General features: G+C 50.9%; 1 protein-coding gene across 1 annotated transcript in view; it reads right to left on the bottom strand.

Annotated features, from left to right (window-relative positions):
• TRAPPC9 (trafficking protein particle complex subunit 9) overlaps window positions 1–23,443 on the bottom strand; it is a 645,843-nt gene that overhangs the window by 521,009 nt on the left and 101,391 nt on the right. Inside the window, exons 10-11 of the mRNA XM_069731953.1 lie at window positions 6,408–6,534; window positions 4,770–4,912 (exon numbers count right to left, since the gene is read on the bottom strand). Of these exons, the coding sequence (XP_069588054.1) occupies window positions 4,770–4,912; window positions 6,408–6,534 (270 nt within the window). The remainder of the gene's footprint in view (window positions 1–4,769; window positions 4,913–6,407; window positions 6,535–23,443) is intronic.

Raw genomic sequence — 23,443 nt, forward strand, 5'->3', positions numbered from 1 at the left:
GCGTCGCTAAATGTGACAGTACCTTTAGTTGTTAATCATCTCTTCAGCAAGCTCCTGCTTATCTGTATATAATTCCTGGCACAGACCTGCTGATTAATCCTTCGTCTGCTGTAAGCATAAAGAACTCTTCTCCAGTGCTGTTCACGCTGCAAACACTGCTTCACTGAAAATATATTCTCTATAAGCAACAATTCATCACTGCTGCCTACTTTACTCTCAAGGGCCACCTGTCTGCTGATAACATCCAACTCCGTCTTTAACCCTTCATTTGCTGCAAGTTCTGGACTGACCAGGTTTCTGGCGATTCCTACTCTGCATGTTTGTCTGCCATCCACATACGGGTATGTATGCCTTTGGTCCGTGTTGCTCACCCCAAAATACAAAGCAGAGAATCCAGCTCACCAGGTAAGCCCATAATTATGCTACGGAAAAATCTGCAACAAACATGCAACGTGTGAACACTGCTTAAGGCTGCGTTCAGATGGCCAAATTTCTCAGTCCATATATGAATCCACTGACCGCAGGTCTCCTGCCCTAACCTTACAGCCTCATATATGCCTATGAGTATCAGTCACTAATTTGAAGGCAGGACACCTGCCGACTCATAGCTCCATTCCCACCACTCCAATCATAACCTCACCCCTGCTCACTCTCAGCTCCATCTTCACTCGCAGCCTCACCCCTGCTCACTCACAGCCCCACCTATGCTCACTCAAGCTCCATCTCCACTCACAGCCCCACCCCTGCTCACTCACAGCTCCATCTCCACTCACAGCCCCACCCCTGCTCACTCACAGCTCCATCTCCACTCACAGCCCCACCTATGCTCACTCTCAGCTCCATCTTCACTCACAGCCCCACCTATGCTCACTCAAGCTCCATCTCCACTCACAGCCCCACCCCTGCTCACTCACAGCTCCATCTCCACTCACAGCCCCACCTATGGTCACTCACAGCTCCATCTCCACTCACAGCCCCACCTATGCTCACTCATAGCCCTACCCCTGCTCACTCACAGCCCCACCTATGCTCACTCACAGCTCCATCTTCAATCACAGCCCCACCTATGGTCACTGATAGCCCCACCACTGCTCACTCACAGCTCCATGTTAACTCACAGCCCCATCCCTGGTCACTCAATATCCCTACCTACGCTCACAAACCTATCTATCTATGGGGAAAAAGCTGAAATTGCAATGGCAAAGCACCAAAATAACTCATCAAAAACGCATGACAATACATTTAAAAAATGCTTGCAATCTACGCAGCAATTTTCTGGCCATAGCATGCATTTTTTTATGTAGGGAAAAAAAAAAAAAAAGTATTAATCACTGGATACAACTCTAAGGACTCCCCTCAACTGCTTTAGTTCTGAATGGGCCTTTAGCATTTGTGAGGTCAAGGAGAAAATTTTCCATTCACTGATCACAAGGAGCGAGCTTGACAACTTTGAGGAACTGAAAAGAAATGTGTATATATATATATACATACATACATACATACATACACATATATATATATATGTATATATATATATATATATATATATATATATATATATATATATATATATATATATATATATATATATATATATATATATATATACACTAGCTATTGAGCCCGTTCTACGCCCGGGTGGCGAGCATTTATATTGGTATATTGTCTCCATCATGGTATGTGCTGCTCCATCCTGCGTCCCCATCCTGTCATGCGCTGCTCCATCCTGCGTCCCCATCCTGTCATGCGCTGCTCCATCCTGCGTTCCCTTTCCTGTCATGCGCTGCTCCCATCCTGCGTCCCCATCCTGTCATGCGCTGCTCCCATCCTGCGTCCCCATCCTGTGATGCGCTGCTCCCATCCTGTGATGCGCTGCTCCCATCCTGCGTCCCCATCCTGTCATACGCTGCTCCATCATGCGTCCCCATCCTGTCATGCGCTGCTGCATCCTGCGTCCCCATCCTTATGTGCTGCTGCATCCTGCGTCCCCATCCTGTCATGCGCTGCTGCATCCTGCGTCCCCATCCTTATGTGCTGCTGCATCCTGCGTCCCCATCCTTATGTGCTGCTGCATCCTGCGTCCCCATCCTTATGTGCTGCTCCATCCTGCGTCCCCATCCTTATGTGCTGCTCCATCCTGCGTCCCCATACTTATGTGCTGCTCCATCCTGCGTCCCCATCCTTATGTGCTGCTCCATCCTGCGTCCCCATCCTGTCATGTGCTGCTCCATCCTGCGTCCCCATCCTTATGTGCTGCTCCATCCTGCGTCCCCATCCTTATGTGCTGCTCCATCCTGCGTCCCCATCCTTATGTGCTGCTCCATCCTGCGTCCCCATCCTTATGTGCTGCTCCCATCCTGCGTCCCCATCCTTATGTCCTGCTCCATCCTGCGTCCCCATCCTTATGTGCTGCTCCATCCTGCGTCCCCATCCTTATGTGCTGCTGCATCCTGCGTCCCCATCCTTATGTGCTGCTCCATCCTGCGTCCCCATCCTTATGTGCTGCTCCATCCTGCGTCCCCATCCTTATGTGCTGCTGCATCCTGCGCCCCCATCCTTATGTGCTGCTCCATCCTGCGTCCCCATCCTTATGTGCTGCTGCATCCTGCGTCCCCATCCTTATGTGCTGCTCCACCCTGCGTCCCCATCCTTATGTGCTGCTCCATCCTGCGTCCCCATCCTTATGTGCTGCTCCATCCTGCGTCCCCATCCTTATGTGCTGCTCCATCCTGCGTCCCCATCCTTATGTGCTGCTCCATCCTGCGTCCCCATCCTTATGTCCTGCTCCATCCTGCGTCCCCATCCTTATGTGCTGCTGCATCCTGCGTCCCCATCCTTATGTGCTGCTCCATCCTGCGTCCCCATCCTTATGTGCTGCTCCATCCTGCGTCCCCATCCTTATGTGCTGCTCCATCCTGCGTCCCCATCCTTATGTGCTGCTGCATCCTGCGTCCCCATCCTTATGTGCTGCTCCCATCCTGCGTCCCCATCCTTATGTGCTGCTCCATCCTGCGTCCCCATCCTTATGTGCTGCTCCATCCTGCGTCCCCATCCTTATGTGCTGCTCCATCCTGCGTCCCCATCCTTATGTGCTGCTCCATCCTGCGTCCCCATCCTGTTATGTGCTGCTCCATCCTGCGTCCCCATCCTTATGTGCTGCTGCATCCTGCGTCCCCATCCTTATGTGCTGCTCCATCCTGCGTCCCCATCCTTATGTGCTGCTCCATCCTGCGTCCCCATCCTTATGTGCTGCTCCATCCTGCGTCCCCATACTGCCTCTGACCCGCTCGGCGCCGAGTGCTGGGGGGCCTGAGCAGGCGGGGACACCGGCGCGCTGTGGGTGTCAGGTGCCGGTATCGCCGCCAGCTCAGGCCCCCCCAGCACTTACTATACTCACCTTTCCACGTTCCATCTCTGAGCGCCGCCATCTTCCCGGTCTCCTGGCCGTGACTATTCAGTCAGAGGGCGGCGCCGGCGCGCATTAAGCGCGTCATCACGCCCTCTGAACTGAAGGCCACAGACCGAAGACCGGGAAGATGGCGCCGCTCAGCGATGGAACGGGGACAGGTGAATATAGGCCGATACTCACCCTCCTGGCGGTCCCTGCTTCTGCGGTGGAGATCGCGGTGTGTGTTCAGTGTGAACGCACACCGCGATCTCCCGGGAGCGTCGCTCTGTGAGGCCCAGACTGCGCCGGCGCTTGCGCAGTCTATAGAGGCTTCGGAGTGACGCTCCCAGCGTTATATTATAGATATATATATATATATATATATATATATATATATATATATATATATATATATATGTATGTGTGTGTGTGTGCATTTTTTTTTTTTTTTTTAAATAATGAACCCTGTCGAGTCATTTCTAGCCACAGGAACTAAGACATCACCTCTGGAATCCCAAATGCACCACAGTCCCGATGGCACACGCTACAGTCCCGGCGAGGCGTCCACTACAGTCCCGGGAGGGTGGGAAAGCAACCACTATACCTTTAATAAGAAGGATGTGAAATCTGGAGAAGATGATTAGCCCCTGCCCCAGAAGAAGCCGGGGACTCATCATGGAGTGCGGTAAATTATCCTGCGTCCCCACCAGATGCTTTATACCCCCATGTAAATCATTTCATCTGACGGTAATAAAGTCTGCTAGGAAGCAAGGTAACAAGCGCTGGGACTACATCCCTATCAGGCGGTGATTTCTCTCCTTCTCCCCCTGTGTAATGTATATCAACAGGTTTCTTGGAGAGAGATCCCAGAATCAGAGCTAAATCAATCTACAAGCTCCCCAGCCGCCATATTGATCCCATCGTACCGGCTTTTAATGAAAGCGCCGACACCACTACAACTCTGCTCAGATTAAGGTGTCGTAGGCTCGTTAAAGTAAAATACAAAGCGGCAGAGCGTTTAACTGGAGGGGAAGATTGCGCTGCTCCGTCATGTTCTTCGAGGCAGAAAACAGGTCTCGGGGAGAAGAAGTTGTCTCGTCCCTCACCACAAATGGTAGAGGTTTAGGTAAAGGACACCTCCATTTCTAAGTGCTGCTAAATCGGAATTGCAAAGTCTTGTCTGATTTTGGTTAACAGATAGAATAGTGGAGCCGAGAGGTCCCGGCCGTTGTATCCCACCCTGCATGCATGGAGGGGACTACTGAGTGAAAAGAACTCTGAAGACCTCCCCGTCTCCCCATGCACCGCTGCAGGACACGGCTGGAGCAGACCCTGAACCAGCAGGAGGTGCCGGAATCTACGATACAACCAGGACACTCACCGATCTTATTCTTCTCCTCGCTGCGGTTGTGGGCGATGATTGGGGAGTAGATGAAGGGGCTTTTTGTGGAAAGTTTCTGTCCCAGTAAATTCTTCACCTTCTGAGGCCGTAAGATAATCGGCAGATTGAGAAGCTTCATCGACCTGGAGAAAAACAGAAATAATGGCATCATCAGTATGCCGGAACCAAGAACTACCGGTAATCCATCATCTGATAATCCAGTGACAGTCCCGGTAATATGGGGAGTCCGGAGCCGCAAACACTGATATAACTGAGCGATTTAGGTTCATATTTAGTATCCGGATTCAGTGACAGTAACCACAGGGCCCCGCGGAAAAACGTGGACTAGGGCCACTTTACTGTGGCCACTCATAATACACACAGTGACGTCACAGCGCAGGGATAATGCACACAGTGACGTCACAGCACAGGGATAATACACACAGTGACGTCACAGCACAGGGATAATACACAGTGATGTCACAGCACAGGGACAATACACACAGTGATGTCACAGCACAGGGACAATACACACAGTGATGTCACAGCACAGGGATGATACACACAGTGATGTCACAGTACAGGGATAATACACACAGTGATGTCACAGAACAGAGATAATACACACAGTGATGTCACAGTACAGGGATAATACACAGTGTTGTCACAGTGCAGGGATAATACACAGTGATGTCACAGTACAGGGATAATACACAGTGATGTCACAGTACAAGGATAATACACACAGTGATGTCACAGTACAGGGATAATACACACAGTGATGTCACAGTACATGGATAATACACATAGTGATGTCACAGTACAGGGATAATACACACAGTGATGTCACAGTACATGGATAATACACATAGTGATGTCACAGTACAGGGATAATACACACAGTGATGTCACAGTACAGGGATAATACATAGTGATGTCACAGTACAGGGATAATACACAAAGTGATGTCACAGTACATGGTTAATACACACAGTGATGTCACAGTACAGGGATCATACACACAGTGATGTCACATGAATTTGTATCCGTAACACAAAGCCATCACCACCATAATGACATATTGGGCAATGAATGGGCACAGAATTCTGCACCCATTTTCACGGCAGGGTGTTCACTTTGAAGGTGTTGGAATCCCTAAGCACCAATGTGCTTTTTTCTCAGTGATCACCCGCACTGTCGGGGGATGGGCCATCTTATTGCGGCCATTCTTCTTGGCTTTATTTCGTATTGTTCGTATAATGGGTAACACTGGGAAAGTGGAGCAGCCGCCTGCACATGGTACTGTCACCTTTCCCGAAGCTTCCCCCTTTGTTGTGACGATGAGAGGCAGAGAGGGGGTGACACGCTGCAGAGGTGACCCCATTCCAGAAATGTTGTGTATGAGCAGATCAAAGATCCGGCTTATGGGACGCGGAGCCGCCTGGCAGCTATGATGGCGTTAACCCTCCTGTCGTCTGGCACTGAGCGGTATCCGTTGTACCGTTCTTGTTGTATTGCTGCCCCGGGTCTCTGGAGGGGATGAGTGTTTTGTCCAGAACCATCAGGCAATTCTTTGTATAAAGTTATCTGGTTTTGAAAAAAAAGTACCAAGAAAAAGGTTAAAAAAATGGCACAAACCTGACAATGGGCAGTTTAGTGAAGGGCACGGGCGGCAGCGTCAGGCCTTCGGGTAACTGGATCGGTTCCATGGTTCCTGCACATTTCGAAGTGTAACTTTCCAGACTCTGCGCCACGTCCTTCTTCTCTGAAAAACGGGAGGAGAAAACAATGAAAAAAGTAAAAAAGGTTCAATATATCTTATCAAATGAGCCAAGTGAGCAAAAGTCAAGTCATTCGAGTAATAAAAGAGCTGGGTATATAAGAAAACTGCTGTCTGGAGAAAATCCTGGGGCTTTATTCTTCTGGACCTTGGAGGTGTCTATATAGAGCCCTGCCGGGACCTAGGAGGTGTCTATGTAGAGCCCTGCCGGGACCTAGGTGGTGTCCATGTAGAGCCCTGCCGGGACCTAGGAGGTGTCCATGTAGAGCCCTGCCGGGACCTAGGAGGTGTCTATGTAGAGCCTTGCCAGAACCTAGGAGGTGTCTATGTAGAGCCCTGCCGGGACCTAGGTGGTGTCCATGTAGAGCCCTGCCGGGACCTAGGTGGTGTCCATGTAGAGCCCTGCCGGGACCTAGGAGGTGTCTATGTAGAGCCCTGCCGGGACCTAGGTGGTGTCCATGTAGAGCCCTGCCGGGACCTAGGTGGTGTCCATGTAGAGCCCTGCCGGGACCTAGGAGGTGTCTATGTAGAGCCTTGCCAGAACCTAGGAGGTGTCTATGTAGAGCCCTGCCAGGACCTAGGTGGTGTCCATGTAGAGCCCTGCCGGGACCTAGGTGGTGTCCATGTAGAGCCCTGCCGGGACCTAGGAGGTGTCTATGTAGAGCCCTGCCGGGACCTAGGTGGTGTCCATGTAGAGCCCTGCCGGGACCTAGGAGGTGTCCATGTAGAGCCCTGCCGGGACCTAGGAGGTGTCTATGTAGAGCCTTGCCAGAACCTAGGAGGTGTCTATGTAGAGCCCTGCCGGGACCTAGGTGGTGTCCATGTAGAGCCCTGCCGGGACCTAGGTGGTGTCTATGTAGAGCCCTGCCGGGACCTAGGTGGTGTCTATGTAGAGCCCTGCCGGGACCTAGGTGGTGTCCATGTAGAGCCCTGCCGGGACCTAGGAGGTGTCCATGTAGAACCCTGCCGGGACCTAGGATGTGTCCATGTAGAGCCCAGCCGGGACCTAGGATGTGTCCATGTAGAGCCCAGCCGGGACCTAGGTGTTGTCTATGTAGAGCCCAGCCGGGACCTAGGTGGTGTCCATGTAGAGCCCTGCCGGGACCTAGGTGGTGTCCATGTAGAGCCCTGCCGGGACCTAGGAGGTGTCTATATAGAGCCCTGCCGGGACCTAGGAGGTGTCTATATATAGAGCCCTGCCGAGACCTAGGAGGTGTCTATGTAGAGCCCTGCCGAAACCTAGGAGGTGTCTATGTAGAGCCCTGCCGGGACCTAGGAGGTGTCTATATAGAGCCCTGCCGGGACCTAGGAGGTGTCTATATAGAGCCCTGCCGGGACCTAGGAGGTATCTATATAGAGCCCTGCCGGGACCTAGGAGGTGTCCATGTAGAGCCCTGCCGGGACCTAGGAGGTGTCTATGTAGAGCCCTGCCGGGATCTAGGAGGTGTCTATATAGAGCCCTGCCGGGACCTAGGAGGTGTCTATATATAGAGCCCTGCCGGGGCCTAGGAGGTGTCTATGTAGAGCCCTGCCGGAACCTAGGAGGTGTCTATGTAGAGCCCAGCCGGGGTCTAGGAGGTGTCTATGTAGAGCCCTGCAGCGACCTAGGAGGTGTCTATGTAGAGCCCTGTCGGGACCTAGGAGGTCTCTATGTAGAGCCCTGCCGGGACCTAGGAGGTGTCTATGTAGAGCCCTGTCGGGACCTAGGAGGTCTCTATGTAGAGCCCTTCCGGGACCTAGGTGGTGTCTATGTAGAGCCCTGCCGGGACCTAGGAGGTCTCTATGTAGAGCCCTGCCGGGACCTAGGAGGTGTTTACGTACAGCCCTGCCGGGACCTAGGAGGTGTCTATGTAGAGCCCGGCCGGGACCTAGGTGGTGTCTATGTAGAGCCCTGCCGGGACCTAGGTGGTGTCTATGTAGAGCCCTGCCGGGACCTAGGTGGTGTCTATGTAGAGCCCTGCCGGGACCTAGGTGGTGTCTATGTAGAGCCCTGCCGGGATCTTCCCTGTGCTCCTTCGTCGCGGGGCTCATTTTCATCTCTCGGTTTACACACAACAAATGCCGCTCAGGCATTCAGGCGGGTCAACGTTGCGACCAGTGAGTGGAGGAGAGGGCATGTCCTGTATGTGGAGGCTGGATAGAAAGTAGATGGGCAGGAAAGTAGGCAGAGTGTATGGGAGTGTTTTGTGGATGGGTGGAGGGGAATACTATTTATTTATTTTTCCACTCCGAGCCCTTACAAATTCCACTTACTGGCCAAACAACCCCTCGTCTGATCCTCAGCCACATAATAAGACCACAGTATTATAAACAGCACATGATGTTGGGGGAGAGACAGGGCGGTATTATAAGTTGTGCATTGAGAGAGCTTTGACTTATTCCTCAACTGTGGCCACTAAACAGGATTGTCCCATAAATAATCATCACCCATCTTCAGATAGGATAAATGTATAATTGCTGAGGGTCCCGGCTACAGGAACCCCCCAATGATCCCGAGAACAGGGGCCAATTCCCCCTAGAGCAGTACTGAGCATATGAGATTACGAGTACTAAAGGAGGTGATTGGAGCATAGTGAGCATGTGCGATCACCAGTCCTATAGACGGTGACTGGAGGGGTAGTGCACGTGTGTGACCACAACTCCTATAGACAGTGAAGGGTTAGTAGTGAGCCTGTGCGACCACCAGTCCTAAAGGCTGTAAATGTAGTGGTAGTAAGCATGTGAGACCACCAGTCCTATAGGCAGTGAATGGAGAATAGTGAGCGTGTGAGACCACCAATCCTATAGATAGTGAATAGAGCGGTAGTGAGAGTGTGAGACCACCAATCCTATAGACAGTGAGTGGAGCATAGTGAATGTGTGCGATCATCAGTCCTATAGATGGTGAATGAAGTGGTAGTGAGCGTATATGACCACCACTCCTATAGAGTGTGAAGAGTTAGTAGTGAGCCTGTGCGAACACCAGTCCTAAAGGCGGTAAATGGAGCAGTAGTGAGCGTGTGCGACCACCAGTCCTATAGACAGTGAGTGGAGCATAGTGAGCGTGAGACCACCAGTCCTATAGACAGTGAGTGGAGCATAGTGAGCGTGTGCGACCACCAGTCCTATAGACAGTGAGTGGAGCATAGTGAGCGTGAGACCACCAGTCCTATAGACAGTGAGTGGAGCATAGTGAGTGTGTGAGACCACCAGTCCTATAGACAGTGAGTGGAGCATAGGGAGCGTGTGAGACCACCAGTCCAATAAACAGTGAGTGGAGCATAGTGAGTGTGTGAGACCACCACCCCTATAAGGAAGTGAATGGAGTGGTAGTGAGCATGTGAGACCACAGTCCTATAGGCGGTAAATGGAGCGGTAGTGAGCGTGTGCGACCACCAGTCCTGTACATGGTGAATGAAGCGGTAGTGAGCGTGTGAGACCACCAGTCCTATAGACAGAGAGTAGAGCACAGTGAGCATGTGAGACCATCACTCCTATAAGAAAGTGAATGGAGCGGTAGTGAGCATGTGAGACCACCAGTCCTATAGATACAGCATAGTGAGTGTGTGAGATGACCAGTCCTATAGGCAGTGAGAGGAGCATAGTGAGCGCGTGAGACCACCAGTCCTATAGACAGTGAGTGGAGCATAGTTAGCGTGTGCGTCCACCATTCCTATATAATTAGTAAATGAAGCCTTGGTCGTACATGCACTCTACAGCTCCATTCACACTGAATTCTGGGACCCCAGCAGCTGGACTCTCACGAATCACGCATATATCGCCTATCCTTGATCAGTGTTTATGGAACAATCCCTTTAAGGGCAAATCAGCTACTGGGTGACCTTGAATGATGTCCCCGTCAGCGCGGCCCGTGTTAGGGCTGCAGATCTCGTCCTCTTCCCCGGCTGTTCCTGATGAAGGGCTTATCGATCTCTCTTCCTGCACTGTCACACACTGTGAATGGACCTGCCGGAATCGCCGCCACTCCATCTACCTCTCCTGCCGGAATCGCCGCCGCTCCATCTACCTCTCCTGCTGGAATCGCCGCCAGCTCCATCTACCTCTCCTGCTGGAATCGCCGCCCGCTCCATCTACCTCTCCTGCTGGAATCGCCGCCAGCTCCATCTACCTCTCCTGCTGGAATCGCCGCCCGCTCCATCTACCTCTCCTGCTGGAATCGCCGCCACTCCATCTACCTCTCCTGCCGGAATCGCCGCCGCTCCATCTACCTCTCCTGCTGGAATCGCCGCCCGCTCCATCTACCTCTCCTGCTGGAATCGCCGCCTGCTCCATCTATCTCTCCTGCTGGAATCACCGCCCGCTCCATCTACCTCTCCTGCCGGAATCGCCGCCCGCTCCATCTACCTCTCCTGCTGGAATCGCCGCTCGCTCCATCTACCTCTCCTGCCGGAATCGCCGCCGCTCCATCTACCTCTCCTGCTGGAATCGCCGCCCGCTCCATCTACCTCTCCTGCTGGAATCGCCGCCTGCTCCATCTATCTCTCCTGCTGGAATCACCGCCCGCTCCATCTACCTCTCCTGCCGGAATCGCCGCCCGCTCCATCTACCTCTCCTGCTGGAATCGCCGCTCGCTCCATCTACCTCTCCTGCCGGAATCGCCGCCAGCTCCATCTACCTCTCCTGCTGGAATCGCCGCCAGCTCCATCTACCTCTACTGCCGGAATCGCCGCCCGCTCCATCTACCTTTCCTGCCGGAATCGCCACCGCTCCATCTACCTCTCCTGCCGGAATCGCTACCGCTCCATCTACCTCTCCTGCCGAAATCGCCGCCCGCTCCATCTACCTCTCCTATCTGAGCCCGAGTCGCCTTGTGTGATGGATTTGCTCGGCAAAAGTAAATTGCACGCCTTTTATGTATCTGCGAGAACAAAGGTTGTGCAGTCTGCAAGCTCAGCAGATAAGCGGACATTGCTGGGGTGGCGGAGCGGCATGCAGCCGGGTGCTCCGGACTCCACACAGGCGCCGCTGCATTAAACAGCTATATTTAATTAGAGGAATGAAGTCGCATTTATCTATATTGTCCCAACGTCTGGAGCAGGACGGACAGGACTGGGAATTAATAACTTCATCCCTGGTGGAGCGGCTCCGGATACTCGCCGCAGCTAAGTAGGACAATGGTGAATAGTAAAGGACAAGACGTGGGGTGGCAGTAATAAATCAGCTAGCCCTGTGTCGGCAACGTCAAGGAGCAGTGACCGCGGGGTGTCAATGTCACCAACCATCGGAGCCATCAGCGGGTGACACATCGCAATAATGGAAGCTGCAGATATCAGGGGCAAAGGGGATCCGGGATTAATGACATTATCTAATGATCCCGGGGCCGGAATATCCGCACAGGAGCAGACATTACAGGGATCCATCAACAGCAGTAACTGAAAACACTGGAGAGAAGGATAAAGTGCCCAACCTCCTCTGGGTGCCGATCACAAGCTCTGACATCATTACATCAGGGGGCAGACCCCCAAAATAGAACATAGAAATCATCATTCTTCAATTCTGAAATGCTCTGTGCTGCTGGGGACCCTGATCCTCCTAACCATGTAACCCCCAGACTGAGCTAACACATGATCAGCATTTTCCTCGCCTGAAATGTTCTGTGCTGCTGGGGACCCTGCTCCTTCCATTAGGTAACCGAGTCCAGTCCCTTCTTCACATTACGACCCCGCCTGTCACATACAGTCCTGACCATTACATGAGTGGACCAATCACTACACCCCACACTCCAGTCCCGAAATGCTCTGTGCTGCTGGCGACCCTGATCCTCCTAACCATGTAACCCCCAGACTGAGCAAAAACAAGATCAGCACTTTCCTCGCCTGAAATACTTTGTGCTGCGGGGATCTCTGAGATTTACATGGCAGATGAAGCAGTCACACTCCCCTTCTGAAATGCTCTGTGCTGCTGGGGACCCCATGTCCATTCCACTCTTCACAACATGCCCTGCCCATCGCATACAGCCCTGACCATCATACGAGTGGACCAATCACTGAACCCCACACTCCAGTCCTGAAATGCTCTGAGCTGCTGGGGACCCTGTGTCCATTCCCTTCTTCACATTATGACCCCGCCCATCACATACAGCCCTGACCATCATATGAATGGACCAATCACTGCACCCCACATTCCAGTCCTGAAATGCTCTGTGCTGCTGGGGATCCCAATCCTCCTAACCATGTAACCCCCAGACTGACATAACAATATCAGCACTTTCCTCGCCTGAAATACTTTGCGCTGCGGGGATCTATGCTTCATCCGCCATGTAAATCTCATTCACACTCCCCACCTGATCTCCTCTGTGCTGCTGAAGACCCTGCCCATACGTGCTTTCCTCCCATGACCTCGCCCCTGCTCCGTGCATCTCTGTCCTCATTACAGTCATTACATTCGTCTCCTGAATTCCTCTGTGCTGCTGGGACAATCTTCTCCTTCCTCTATGCATCGTTCAGCCTCCTAAAAAGTTGGCACGCTCCTGAAATCCTCTGTGCTCCTGCAGACCTTGCAACTATTCTAAGGATAGGCCATCAGTAATAAACACAAGTGTCTCATCTTCTTACAGTTGTGGCTAAAAGTATTGACACCCCTGCAATTCTGTCAGATAATACTTAGTTTCTTCCTGAAAATGATTGCAATCACAAATTCTTTGGTATTATTATCTTCATTTAATTTGTCTTAAATGAAAAAAAACACAAAAAAAAATTGTCCTAAAGCCAAATTGGATATACATCATACAGGATCACACACTCCTCTTCTGAAATACTCTGCGCTGCTGGGGCTCTTTCTACCATGTAACGTCCCATGAGATCAAAACACTCCTTATCTGAAATACTCTGTGCCGCTGGGACCCTTGTGGCCTCCCCTCTATTTTCGGCTGACTCATGTCCTTGTATTCCGATTAGCATCATCACGATAACTCCCACCCCCAGATCAGCACACTCTTCTCCTGAAATACTCTGTGCTGCAGGAACCCATCTACTACCTCTACCTCCATAGCAATAGCAATGCTCGGTGCCGCTGCTCCAATCACATGCAGCCATGTTCTCACAAACGGCATCTGAAGTTATAACATCGGCAAAGTCATCTCCTGAAATACTCTGTGCTGCTGTGAGGCCTCAGACTGGAGCAATAACAACATTGCCTCTGAGTTTCTCACAATGACATCACTTTTTATAGGTCATTACATCTTCACGGTCCATGATATTAGGGTTGGGGATGAGACGGGCGCTTTGCGCCGCGACCCCCGGAAGGATTTATCAAGTGTCCCACATGAGGATTAATTAACGCCTAAAAATAAAAATCCCATTTGGACGACAGTCAGAGGATGGCTCCGAAGGACACTTGGTAGACGCCTAATGGGCTCCATTGATTTAAGCGACAGGAGCCAAGGAAGTAAAGTGTCATGTGACGCGCGGCGGAGATTGGATCTAATTGCGGATAATTAGGAAGGCAGATGAGTGTAAGGGAGACGGCACAGAAACTGGAAGCCTCATGTCCGGGCAATCGGAGCTGACGAGGGAGCAGAGGAGATCAATCACTCCAAGAATGACTCCATAAAAGCTTCAAGCTGGATGTTGTTCCAGAACAGCGCCACACCTGAACATGGCCGTGTCTGGTATTGCAGTTAGGCTTCATTTAATTCCGCTGAGCAGCAATACCGCTCAAGGCCTGTGGAAAGGGGTGGCAGTGTTTCTGGAAGAACGCAGCCATGTTTTTCTATTCCTGTTTCCTGATATGCAATAATCGTAAGTCACATGTGTGGTGCTGGTGCACGGAATAGGATCAGGCGCAGAGCCCACACAATACCAGGAAGATGGAGGCTGTGCATCGTCCTGTAATAGCAGCAGCCAGAGTCATCACTGACTGATCAATCTCTGACTGAAGGAATCCATTTTTCTACCATTTATACAACATACACAAGTGACTCAATAACCTTTCAAGTCACCCCCTGATCTCTGACATCCACTCACCAACAATTCATTTATCGCACTATTTGGATCTCTGTTCCAAAAATATATCAGCACCTTACCAGGTTACGGTAACTCTAACACTCCACACAGCTGATTACAGAAGTGCAAATTTACTCCCAGACTGAAATCCTGCTATTTATCACCATAGACGTCTCATAGCTATACAACAATTTAAAACCTACATCAGGACAGGAACCCATAACATTATCTAGAAAGTAATCCCCACATAAAAGATGAACAGGTCTCAGACCACAGGGGTATGCAATTCAATCTAAACAACAATGCTTTCAGTTTTCTACAATGTAAAGGTACCGCGATGGGGACACGTTTAACCCCAAGCTGTGCAAACCTGTTGATGGCAGACTTTGGGGCTAATCACATATACTCTCATCCCATCTATCATCATCTACTATTATTCAAAAGAGATGTTGACAATAGCTTTCTAATATGGAGTGGGGGAGGCTACAAAAAAGCAACATTTTTAGAATCTGCAGGAGGAAGAGGAAGCAAATAAATAAATAGATGCAGCATAAAGAGAGAGGAGAGGACCCATGAATCTGAATCAGAATCTGCAAGAGGAATCAAACAATCAGTAACTCTGGACACGCCGAGATTAGACACCAAGATGTGGATAACTTCTTGATCGCGGGGGATGGGTCCAACCACTTGGATCCCCAAAGATCCTCCCCTCCCCCCCGACGCACGTTACGTCCTAATGAACAGATTTCTGGATATGTAGACAATCTATAGTTAACGCTGAACGCCTGCCTGACTCGCTGCTGGCTCGCAGTGGCAACAATCCCTTTTATTTTATTTTTTTCATTCCACAGAGTGTACAGAGTTTCCTTTATGCTGGATAAATCAGTGCAACTCGATTCAGAGCACAATATGATCTAGCAGCTTAAAAAAAAAAAAAAGGCAAAAACAGAAAAATAACAAAATCTCGTAAATTTTGTATGAGAGAGGCGGCAGTCAAATGTCAAGTGTTTCCAAACAAAAGACAATTGTACTACGCATAGAAAAATCCTCTGTACAGGCGATCCAGGATGAAAAGAGACAACCCAAGATACACAGGCTGACAGCAAGTTACAGCGACGCTCATCCTGCGCCTGCTGGTTCATAGATAGGGAGTGTACAGGGTAAGAGTGGCGCACAGGTAATTTTTATAGTTACATGATCCCCACCTTGGGGGGTCGATCCTCATCTGCTGATCTTCAGCTCTTGTGTAATAAGGATTGGCTGTGATCTGTGACTCCAGATTCGCTGCACCGTCTATTATAATATAAGGTGGGCTGAGCTCTGTGTCTGCAACGCCTTGATCTTCAAGTACTTTACAGAGCAGCTCTTCTTTTTCAGATTAGCACATTTCCTTTCTAAAGTATTAGGTTGCTAAATTTTATAGAAATCCTTTTTCTAACCCCTTAATACTTAAAGAGTATGTATAAATGGCTGCTCAATTCGATGCTAGGCGCAGTGTCAGGGAACTGCAGCCATGATTTTATCTGGACGCGACTTAGGATGCAGCATTACACAATGTCGGGTGCAGGTGTATGAAGCGGGCTCAAGACCCGAGCCGCCCCACGTTTTAAAACCTGTGTGCACAGCAAACAGAAGTGATCAGAGCTAAGACTCACAAAGCTTCAGCAGCAGAAAAATAACAAGGTTATCAATCAAAACATGGAGGAAAAAAATAAGAAAAAACTTTCACATTTTTTATTAATAAAAAAAAAGTTTGGTATCACCGTAATCGTGTTGAGCTGAAGAATTATTTTTAACACTTAATGGACACCATGAACAGTGCACCGAAAAGAAAAAAATAAACAATTTGGGAATTGCTTTATTTTTTCCCCCATTTCATGCCACCATACATTAATTAAATAAAGTGGATGGTGTCATTGAAAACTATGACTTCTCACAAATAAACCCTTGCATGGCTGTGTTGATGGAAAAATAGGGATTTTTGTGTACTCACTGTAAAATCCTTTTCTCCGAGCCAATCATTGGGGGACACAGACCGTGGGTGTATGCTGCTGCCACTAGGAGGCTAACACTAAGTGATACAAAGAAAGTTAGCTCCTCCCCTGCAGTATACACCCTCCTGCTGGCTCTCGGCTCCTCCCCTGCAGTATACACCCTCCTGCTGGCTCTCGGCTCCTCCCCTGCAGTATACACCCTCCTGCTGGCTCTCAGCTCCTCCCCTGCAGTATACACCTTCCTGCTGGCTCTCAGCTAACCAGTTCGGTGCAAAAGCAGTAGGAGATCAATAACAACATATGAGCAAATAGCATGTCACATCTATAACGCTGGGAGCGTCACTCTGTCCGAAGCCTTTATAGACTGCGCAAGCGCCGGCGCAGTCTGGACCCCACAGAGTGATGCTCCCAGGAGATCGCAGTATGCGTAAACACTGAACGCACACCGCGATCTCCAACGGAGAGGCAGGGACCGCCAGGAGGGTAAGTATCGGCTATATTCACCTGTCCCCCGTTCCAGCGCTGCGTGCGGCTCCGTCTCCCGGTCCTCTGCCTGTGACGTTCAGTTCAGAGGGCGCGATGACGCGCGCCGCCCTCTGACTGACCAGTCACAGCCAGAGGAGCTGGCACAGCGGTGGAACGGGGCCAGGTGAATATAGCAAGTGTCGGGGGCCTGAGCTAGCGGCGATACGGGCACCTGACCCCCACCGCGCGCCGGTGTCCCCGCTTGCTCAGGCCCCCCAGCGACGATAGGCGAGTATGGTTTTTTTTTTTTTATATATATATATATTGCAGCAGCATACGGGGCATATACAATGGAGCATCTTATGGGGGCCATAAACCTTTATGGAGCAGTGTACGGGGGCACATACCATGGAGCATCTTATGGGGGCAATAAACCTTTATGGAGCAGTGTACGGGGGCACATACCATGGAGCAGCTTATGGGGGCAATAAACCTTTATGGAGCAGTGTACGGGGGCATATACCATGGAGCATCTTATGGGGGCCATAAACCATAATGGAGCAGTGTATGGGGGCATATACCATGGAGCATCTTATGGGGGCCATAAACCTTTATGGAGCAGTGTACGGGGCATACACTATGGAGCATCTTATGGGGCCATCAACCATAATGGAGCAGTGTATGAGGGAATATACTATGGAGCATCTTATGGGGGCCATAAACCTTTATGGAGCAGTGTATGGGGTATATGGATGGGAGCAGCAAATTAAAGAATGCGCAGGATGGGAGCAGCACATGACAGAACGGGGGCGCAGGATGGGAGCAGCACATGACAGAATAGGGCAGCACATGACAGAACGGGGGTGCAGGATGGCAGCAGCACATGACAGAACGGGGGTGCAGGATGGAAGCAACACATGACAGAACGGGGGCGCAGGATGGAAGCAACACATGACAGAACGGGGGCGCAGGATGGGAGCAGCACATGACAGAACGGGGGCGCAGGATGGGAGCAGCACATGACAGAACGGGGGCGCAGGATGGGAGCAGCACATGACAGGATGTGGGCGCAGGATGGGTGCAGCATATGTCAGAATGGAGGCGCAGGATGGGTGCAGCACATGTCAGAATGGGGGCGCAGGATGGGAGCAGCACATGACAGGATGGGGGCGCAGGATGGGAGCAGCACATGACAGGATGGGGGCGCAGTATGGAGCAGCACATGACAGGATGAGGACGCAGGATGGAGCAGCACATGACAGGATCGAGACCATATACCAATAGAAATGCTCGCCACCCGAGCATAGAACGGGTTCAATAGCTAGTTATATATATGAGAGTATAGCATGTCAGATTATAAAACAAGCACAAGCTAATAACAGGGTGGGAGCTGTGTCCTCCAATGATTGGCTCGGAGAAAAGGCTTTTACGGTGAGTACACAAAAATCCCTATTTCTCCTACGCCTCACTCATTGGGGGACACAGACCATGGGACGTCCCAAAGCAGTCTCTGGGTGGGAACAACATCAGATCACGCCCTGTGTAACCGCTACTTACAAGTGCGACACCGCGGCCTGCAGAGTCCACCTGCCCAGACTCACATATGTGAAAGTCTGGGAATTATAGTGCTTCAAGAATGCATGCGGACTGGACGAACCCGCAAGCTTGCAGTCATGCTGTGCCAATGCCTGGTGCCTAGAATCCAAGAACCCTCGGTAGACAGGGAGAAAGGCTGACATCTAACACGGAAGGATTCCTGGATGGTGCAACAAATCCACCAAGCTAATATGGCCGATGAAACGGCTAAACCTTTCCTGTAACCGTCAGGAAGCCTTCCTCTTACAGTGAGGTAGCCCAAATAAAGTGTCCAACCTTCGAAAGGACGCCGTTCTCGAGACGTACCTACTCAGAGCACTCACCACGTCCAGAATATGGGGAACCCATTCCGTTATGTGGACTGGTGCCGAAAGAGATGAGGAAAGAATGATGCCCTCATAACTGTGTTAATACAATACACCTAGGTAACAAGGGACGGGGATTGCCTGTAGACAACCTTGCCTTGATGGTAATAAGGGAAAAAGGTCTGAAAGAACAGAGCGGCTAGCTCCGAAGACTCGTCAGGATGAGGAGATCGCAGAGAAAAAAGGGCGATGTTCCTTAATAGTAAAGTCTGTCCGGATCAAAAGGAGTCTACTATAAGACTCCCAGGATCATTAAGGTCCCAAAGATCTAATGGTATGCGATAGGGAAGAACCACATGTGAATACTCCCTGCAAGGAAGTCCATATTTGTAGTTTTGTTGCAATTAGACGGAAAAATACTAGTTCAGCAAACGAGAAAAAAGCTGACATGGTCAGTGCGGGTCTCCCAGGATCCCTGAGGCCCTTCCTGCTTCCGAAAAGATCTCGGAAGTACTGGGAGAGAGGTGAAGGAAGCTAGTACCATGGAATAACCAGAGCATGCACTGCGATGGCTTTTGGCCCTGGAGGCCGAACAATGAACTTCGAGTACATTGGCGTTCAGTCTGGATGCCATCCGACCTACATCTGGAGTGCTCCAGAGAAGACAGATCTGATGGAAGACTTCCGGGTGAAGTTCCCACTCACATGAGGTGGGACCCAGACAGCGTCCGCCTCCCAGAGTTCTACACCTGAGATGTGTAGTGCCAAGATCACCAAATGATAGATCGTGGCCCAACAGAGAATGTGAGGTACCTCGGCCAGGACGCCTGACCGTGGGTACCTGCTAGATGATTGACGTATGGCACAGACATGGGATTGTCCGATTGAATCGGATGGGGTGACCCCCCCAGAAGGCAGTGGACCTGCTGTAGAACTAGCTGTACCGTTCGGATCCCCAGAACAATGATCAAGAGGAGAGGACAGGCATCGGTAGTCACTAAAAACTGGGAGAAAGGATCTTCCCTGGATGAGGAAGGAGCTCAGAGACTACCCTGTGAAAGCCTGATTGACCTGCAGAAAACGAGAGGAGTGAAGGAAACCACTCCCATTGTCGTCACCAATTTACCTCAGAACACTCCTAGCAAATCGAATGGAATGAGGGGATGAGTGAACAAGTGCGCGAGCTCCCTGTTGAATGGCCACGGCCTTGTCTCAAGGGAGAATCACCAAACTTCTGGAATATTCCACGATCATCCTCAAAAAGGATATCTGCTAGGCTGGAAATGAGCAAAAAACTTGTGTAAGTTTAGATGCCAGCCCAAGAGAAAGAGGGCATCCCAAGAGATATAGACGACTCAGTGCCGGGCTGAAAGAGCGGCTAGAAAGTCGACCAGAGAGGGCAGGACGACCACGCCTCTAAGGTGCAAGAGGAACATGACAGCTCCATAAGCCTTGTGAACACTCTGGGTGCGGTAGTGAGGCCGAAGGACAAGGTTGTGATTTGAAAATGCTGCTCGCGAAAGGGAAAGCGAAGGAATTTTGAAGAGGGGAAAAACATAGGAATGTGAAGGTAAGCATCCCGAATGTCGGTGGATGCCAGAAACTCCCCCTTTTTCCGTTGAAGTAATGGTTGATTGGGGGAACTCCATCCGAAGAAGGGGGACCTTGTCAAGCTTGGTAGAAGTTTTAGGTTCAGGGTTGGTCTTACTTTTCAGTCCCCATTTTGGAACCAAGATCCCTTAGATCTAGACCGTCCTGGACAACTGATCCACTGCTGGTTGGGTCTATAGGAAATCAAAATAGTTAAGGTCTCTAACCAAGAGACCATTGCTCTAGCAACACATGTGGCGGCTAAGGAATGGTAGAGCGCTGAACTGGAGGCCGCAAGACGGAACAAACTAGATTTGCTACCCGACAGTCGGTTGTATTTTTAATTGATGACCCATCGGGTAGGGATGCTGGTAGGTATACCACAGGAGATTCTACCTAGCTAAAATGCCAAGTAGCAGAATACGCGGCTGCATGCAGAAGGATAGGAAAAACCGTCTCTTACTATTGCCGCTCTTTTGACTGTGTGGAGTTAAAATGATGAACCCTCGATCCACCATCCTCTTAACAGGGAAGTGGAAAGGCATCGTCCGCCTTCTTGCATCATCTGCTAAATAGTGGAGATGCAGAGGGGGTGTTCGGATGCCAAAAAAAGGAGCCTCTTTACATCTACAGAGTTAAGGTCCCTGGGTGGACAGGGCTTGTTGTCCGGCGTTAGGTCTGGCTGTAGAAGAGGATACATGGAGGCGACACTCCATGTGCTCATCTATTGCTGGTGTGGGGAGATCGGTGTCCTTTAAAAGGACCCGTCGCCCTTCAGAATCAGACCAGGCATGGCATCTCATGTCTTAGGTGGGAATACGTGGTGGGAATACCACGCGTTTGCATATTGGCTGGAAAAGTATACAGCGCTTGCAGAGGTTTCTGTCCAGTGCATCGCTTATCCGGACTGCATGGCAAATGCTCTGCGAGATAGTTTAGCTTCCTCATGAGGGACGCTGCGTGATCTAGAGCAGAACCAAAGTCCTCATCAATCTACAGAGATTGGTTGATGATATAAATAGGCGAATCCATCCTTTTCTGAAGTTCTGAAGTCCAAAACCAAGGCAATATTCGATCCATATTCAGAGACTTGTTCTCAGCAAATCAGGAAACTTCCCTTTTCTAGGCGCGTGTACGTTTCTAGAATACTTGTGGCCCCTGCTAGCCTGAAGGAAAGAGACCATCTATATTGGTCCTGCGAGCACTCCGAGCCACAGAGGGTTCACGGAGGGATTCAATCTCTTGTCAGAGAATCCATGGGTTGCGGCAGTGACAAAGTCAAATGAAGGAACTAGGTACTCTGGGGATAAGCTGGGATTGGCGGCGGAGGGCTCCTGAGCTCATTTAGGGTGACCGGCTTCAGACTGGTCATATGCCTTTAAGACCAGTGAATGCTGGTCATGTGCCTTTAAGACCAGGGAATACTGGTTATGCGAATAATGGTCATGTGGTAAAGTCTCGCAGAGAGCGAGAGGCGCTGTGACGGGGTGTGCGACAGAGCAAGCAGGGACAGCAGACCGATGAATAATCCAAGAGACCTTTATTGCAACTGAGAGAATATTCCGGCAAACCGTGATCAGGTTCTTCCACTTACAATAAGGCCGCAACAAAATAACAAATCCGGGGCGACACCCGATAATCCGACTCCTGGGAAAACAAAACACTAGTTCATAGACAGGCACCAGGATCTGGCCGCAGCAGCAGATCCTAGCTCCTCACACCACACAGGTCCCAGAAGAATGATAGTATACCCATGGGCTTATTGTTCCAGCCTCTAGGGATCAGCCCCTTGGATGGGTGGAGGGGCTCACACCCACCCTCAAACATTTGTTACCTGGAGCTGAAAGTAAAAATGTCCAGATGTCCAGTCCCAGCCAGTCTGAGAAGCCTCCTGCAGAGAGCAACAAAGGAACACAATGTCCCCCACCAGAAGCAGGGTAGGAAATGTTAATGAAGTATTGTCTACAAAATCAGGGCGGGGGTGGTACTCCGTTACAGGCGCCAATTCGGGGGACGGGGCCACAGACGTGATGCGGGCGGAGCCTCGTGACTTCCATGAATAGGCCCAAGCCGGGGCCTAAATTTCTGCAGCCAGCGTGAGCAAAACAAGCGTTGCTGAGGGAAGCGATCGCTCCAGTGTCAGGGAAGAAGCGCCATAGTGCGGGCGCGGCTCCCGGAATGCGGCACACACATCGGCCGAAGCCGGGGGCTAAATTTTCGCAGCCGGTCGAAGCGTTACCTCAGGGAGGTGGGCCACAGGGAACCTATCAGCATGTGAATATTCCACTGCGGAGGCCCATCGCTGACAGGATCCACTCACCATCGGTGCGTGTCCCGGCATGGAACCGCCGCGATGACGGAGTTTCAGCACCGAGGAAAGCGCACGCACTATTGTTCTGCTGCAGGTGCAGAGATACAGGGATACACCTCAATCCATCATCCCTTTGTTAGGGACGTGGAGAGGAACCGTCCGCCTCCTTGTGCCATCCGCCTTCACAGTGGTGGGACAGTGGGGGCTGCTCGGACGCCATAGAGAGGGGCCTCTGTACAGCCACAGAGTTCAGTCCGGGTGGACAGGGCCAGTTGTCCGGCATTAGGCCTGGCTCCAGGAGAGGATACATGGAGGCGACACTCCATGTGGTCGCCTGCTGCTGGTGTGGGGAGATCAGGACTCGAAGGAACCATCGCCCCTGAAGTGAGCTCAGGCATGGCTTCCCACGTCGCAGGAGAGGGTACGGGGAGGCACTCTTCACGTTCTCGCCTGTTGATGATTCGGGGGAGATCGGAACCTTGAAAGGATCCGTCGTCCCCTTCACTCCATTAATTAAAGAATAAAAATTTACAGACAAGTAAAAAATAAAATAAAAACATTGGGGTCTGAACCAGACCCATGTGCCTCCTACAGACACCAAGCAAGAACTGGTTAGCTGAGAGCCAGCAGGAGGGTGTATACTGCAGGGGAGGAGCTGAGAGCCAGCAGGAGGGTGTATACTGCAGGGGA

Source organism: Ranitomeya imitator, chromosome 6 (assembly GCF_032444005.1).
Source record: "Ranitomeya imitator isolate aRanImi1 chromosome 6, aRanImi1.pri, whole genome shotgun sequence".
NCBI lineage: Eukaryota > Metazoa > Chordata > Amphibia > Anura > Dendrobatidae > Ranitomeya > Ranitomeya imitator.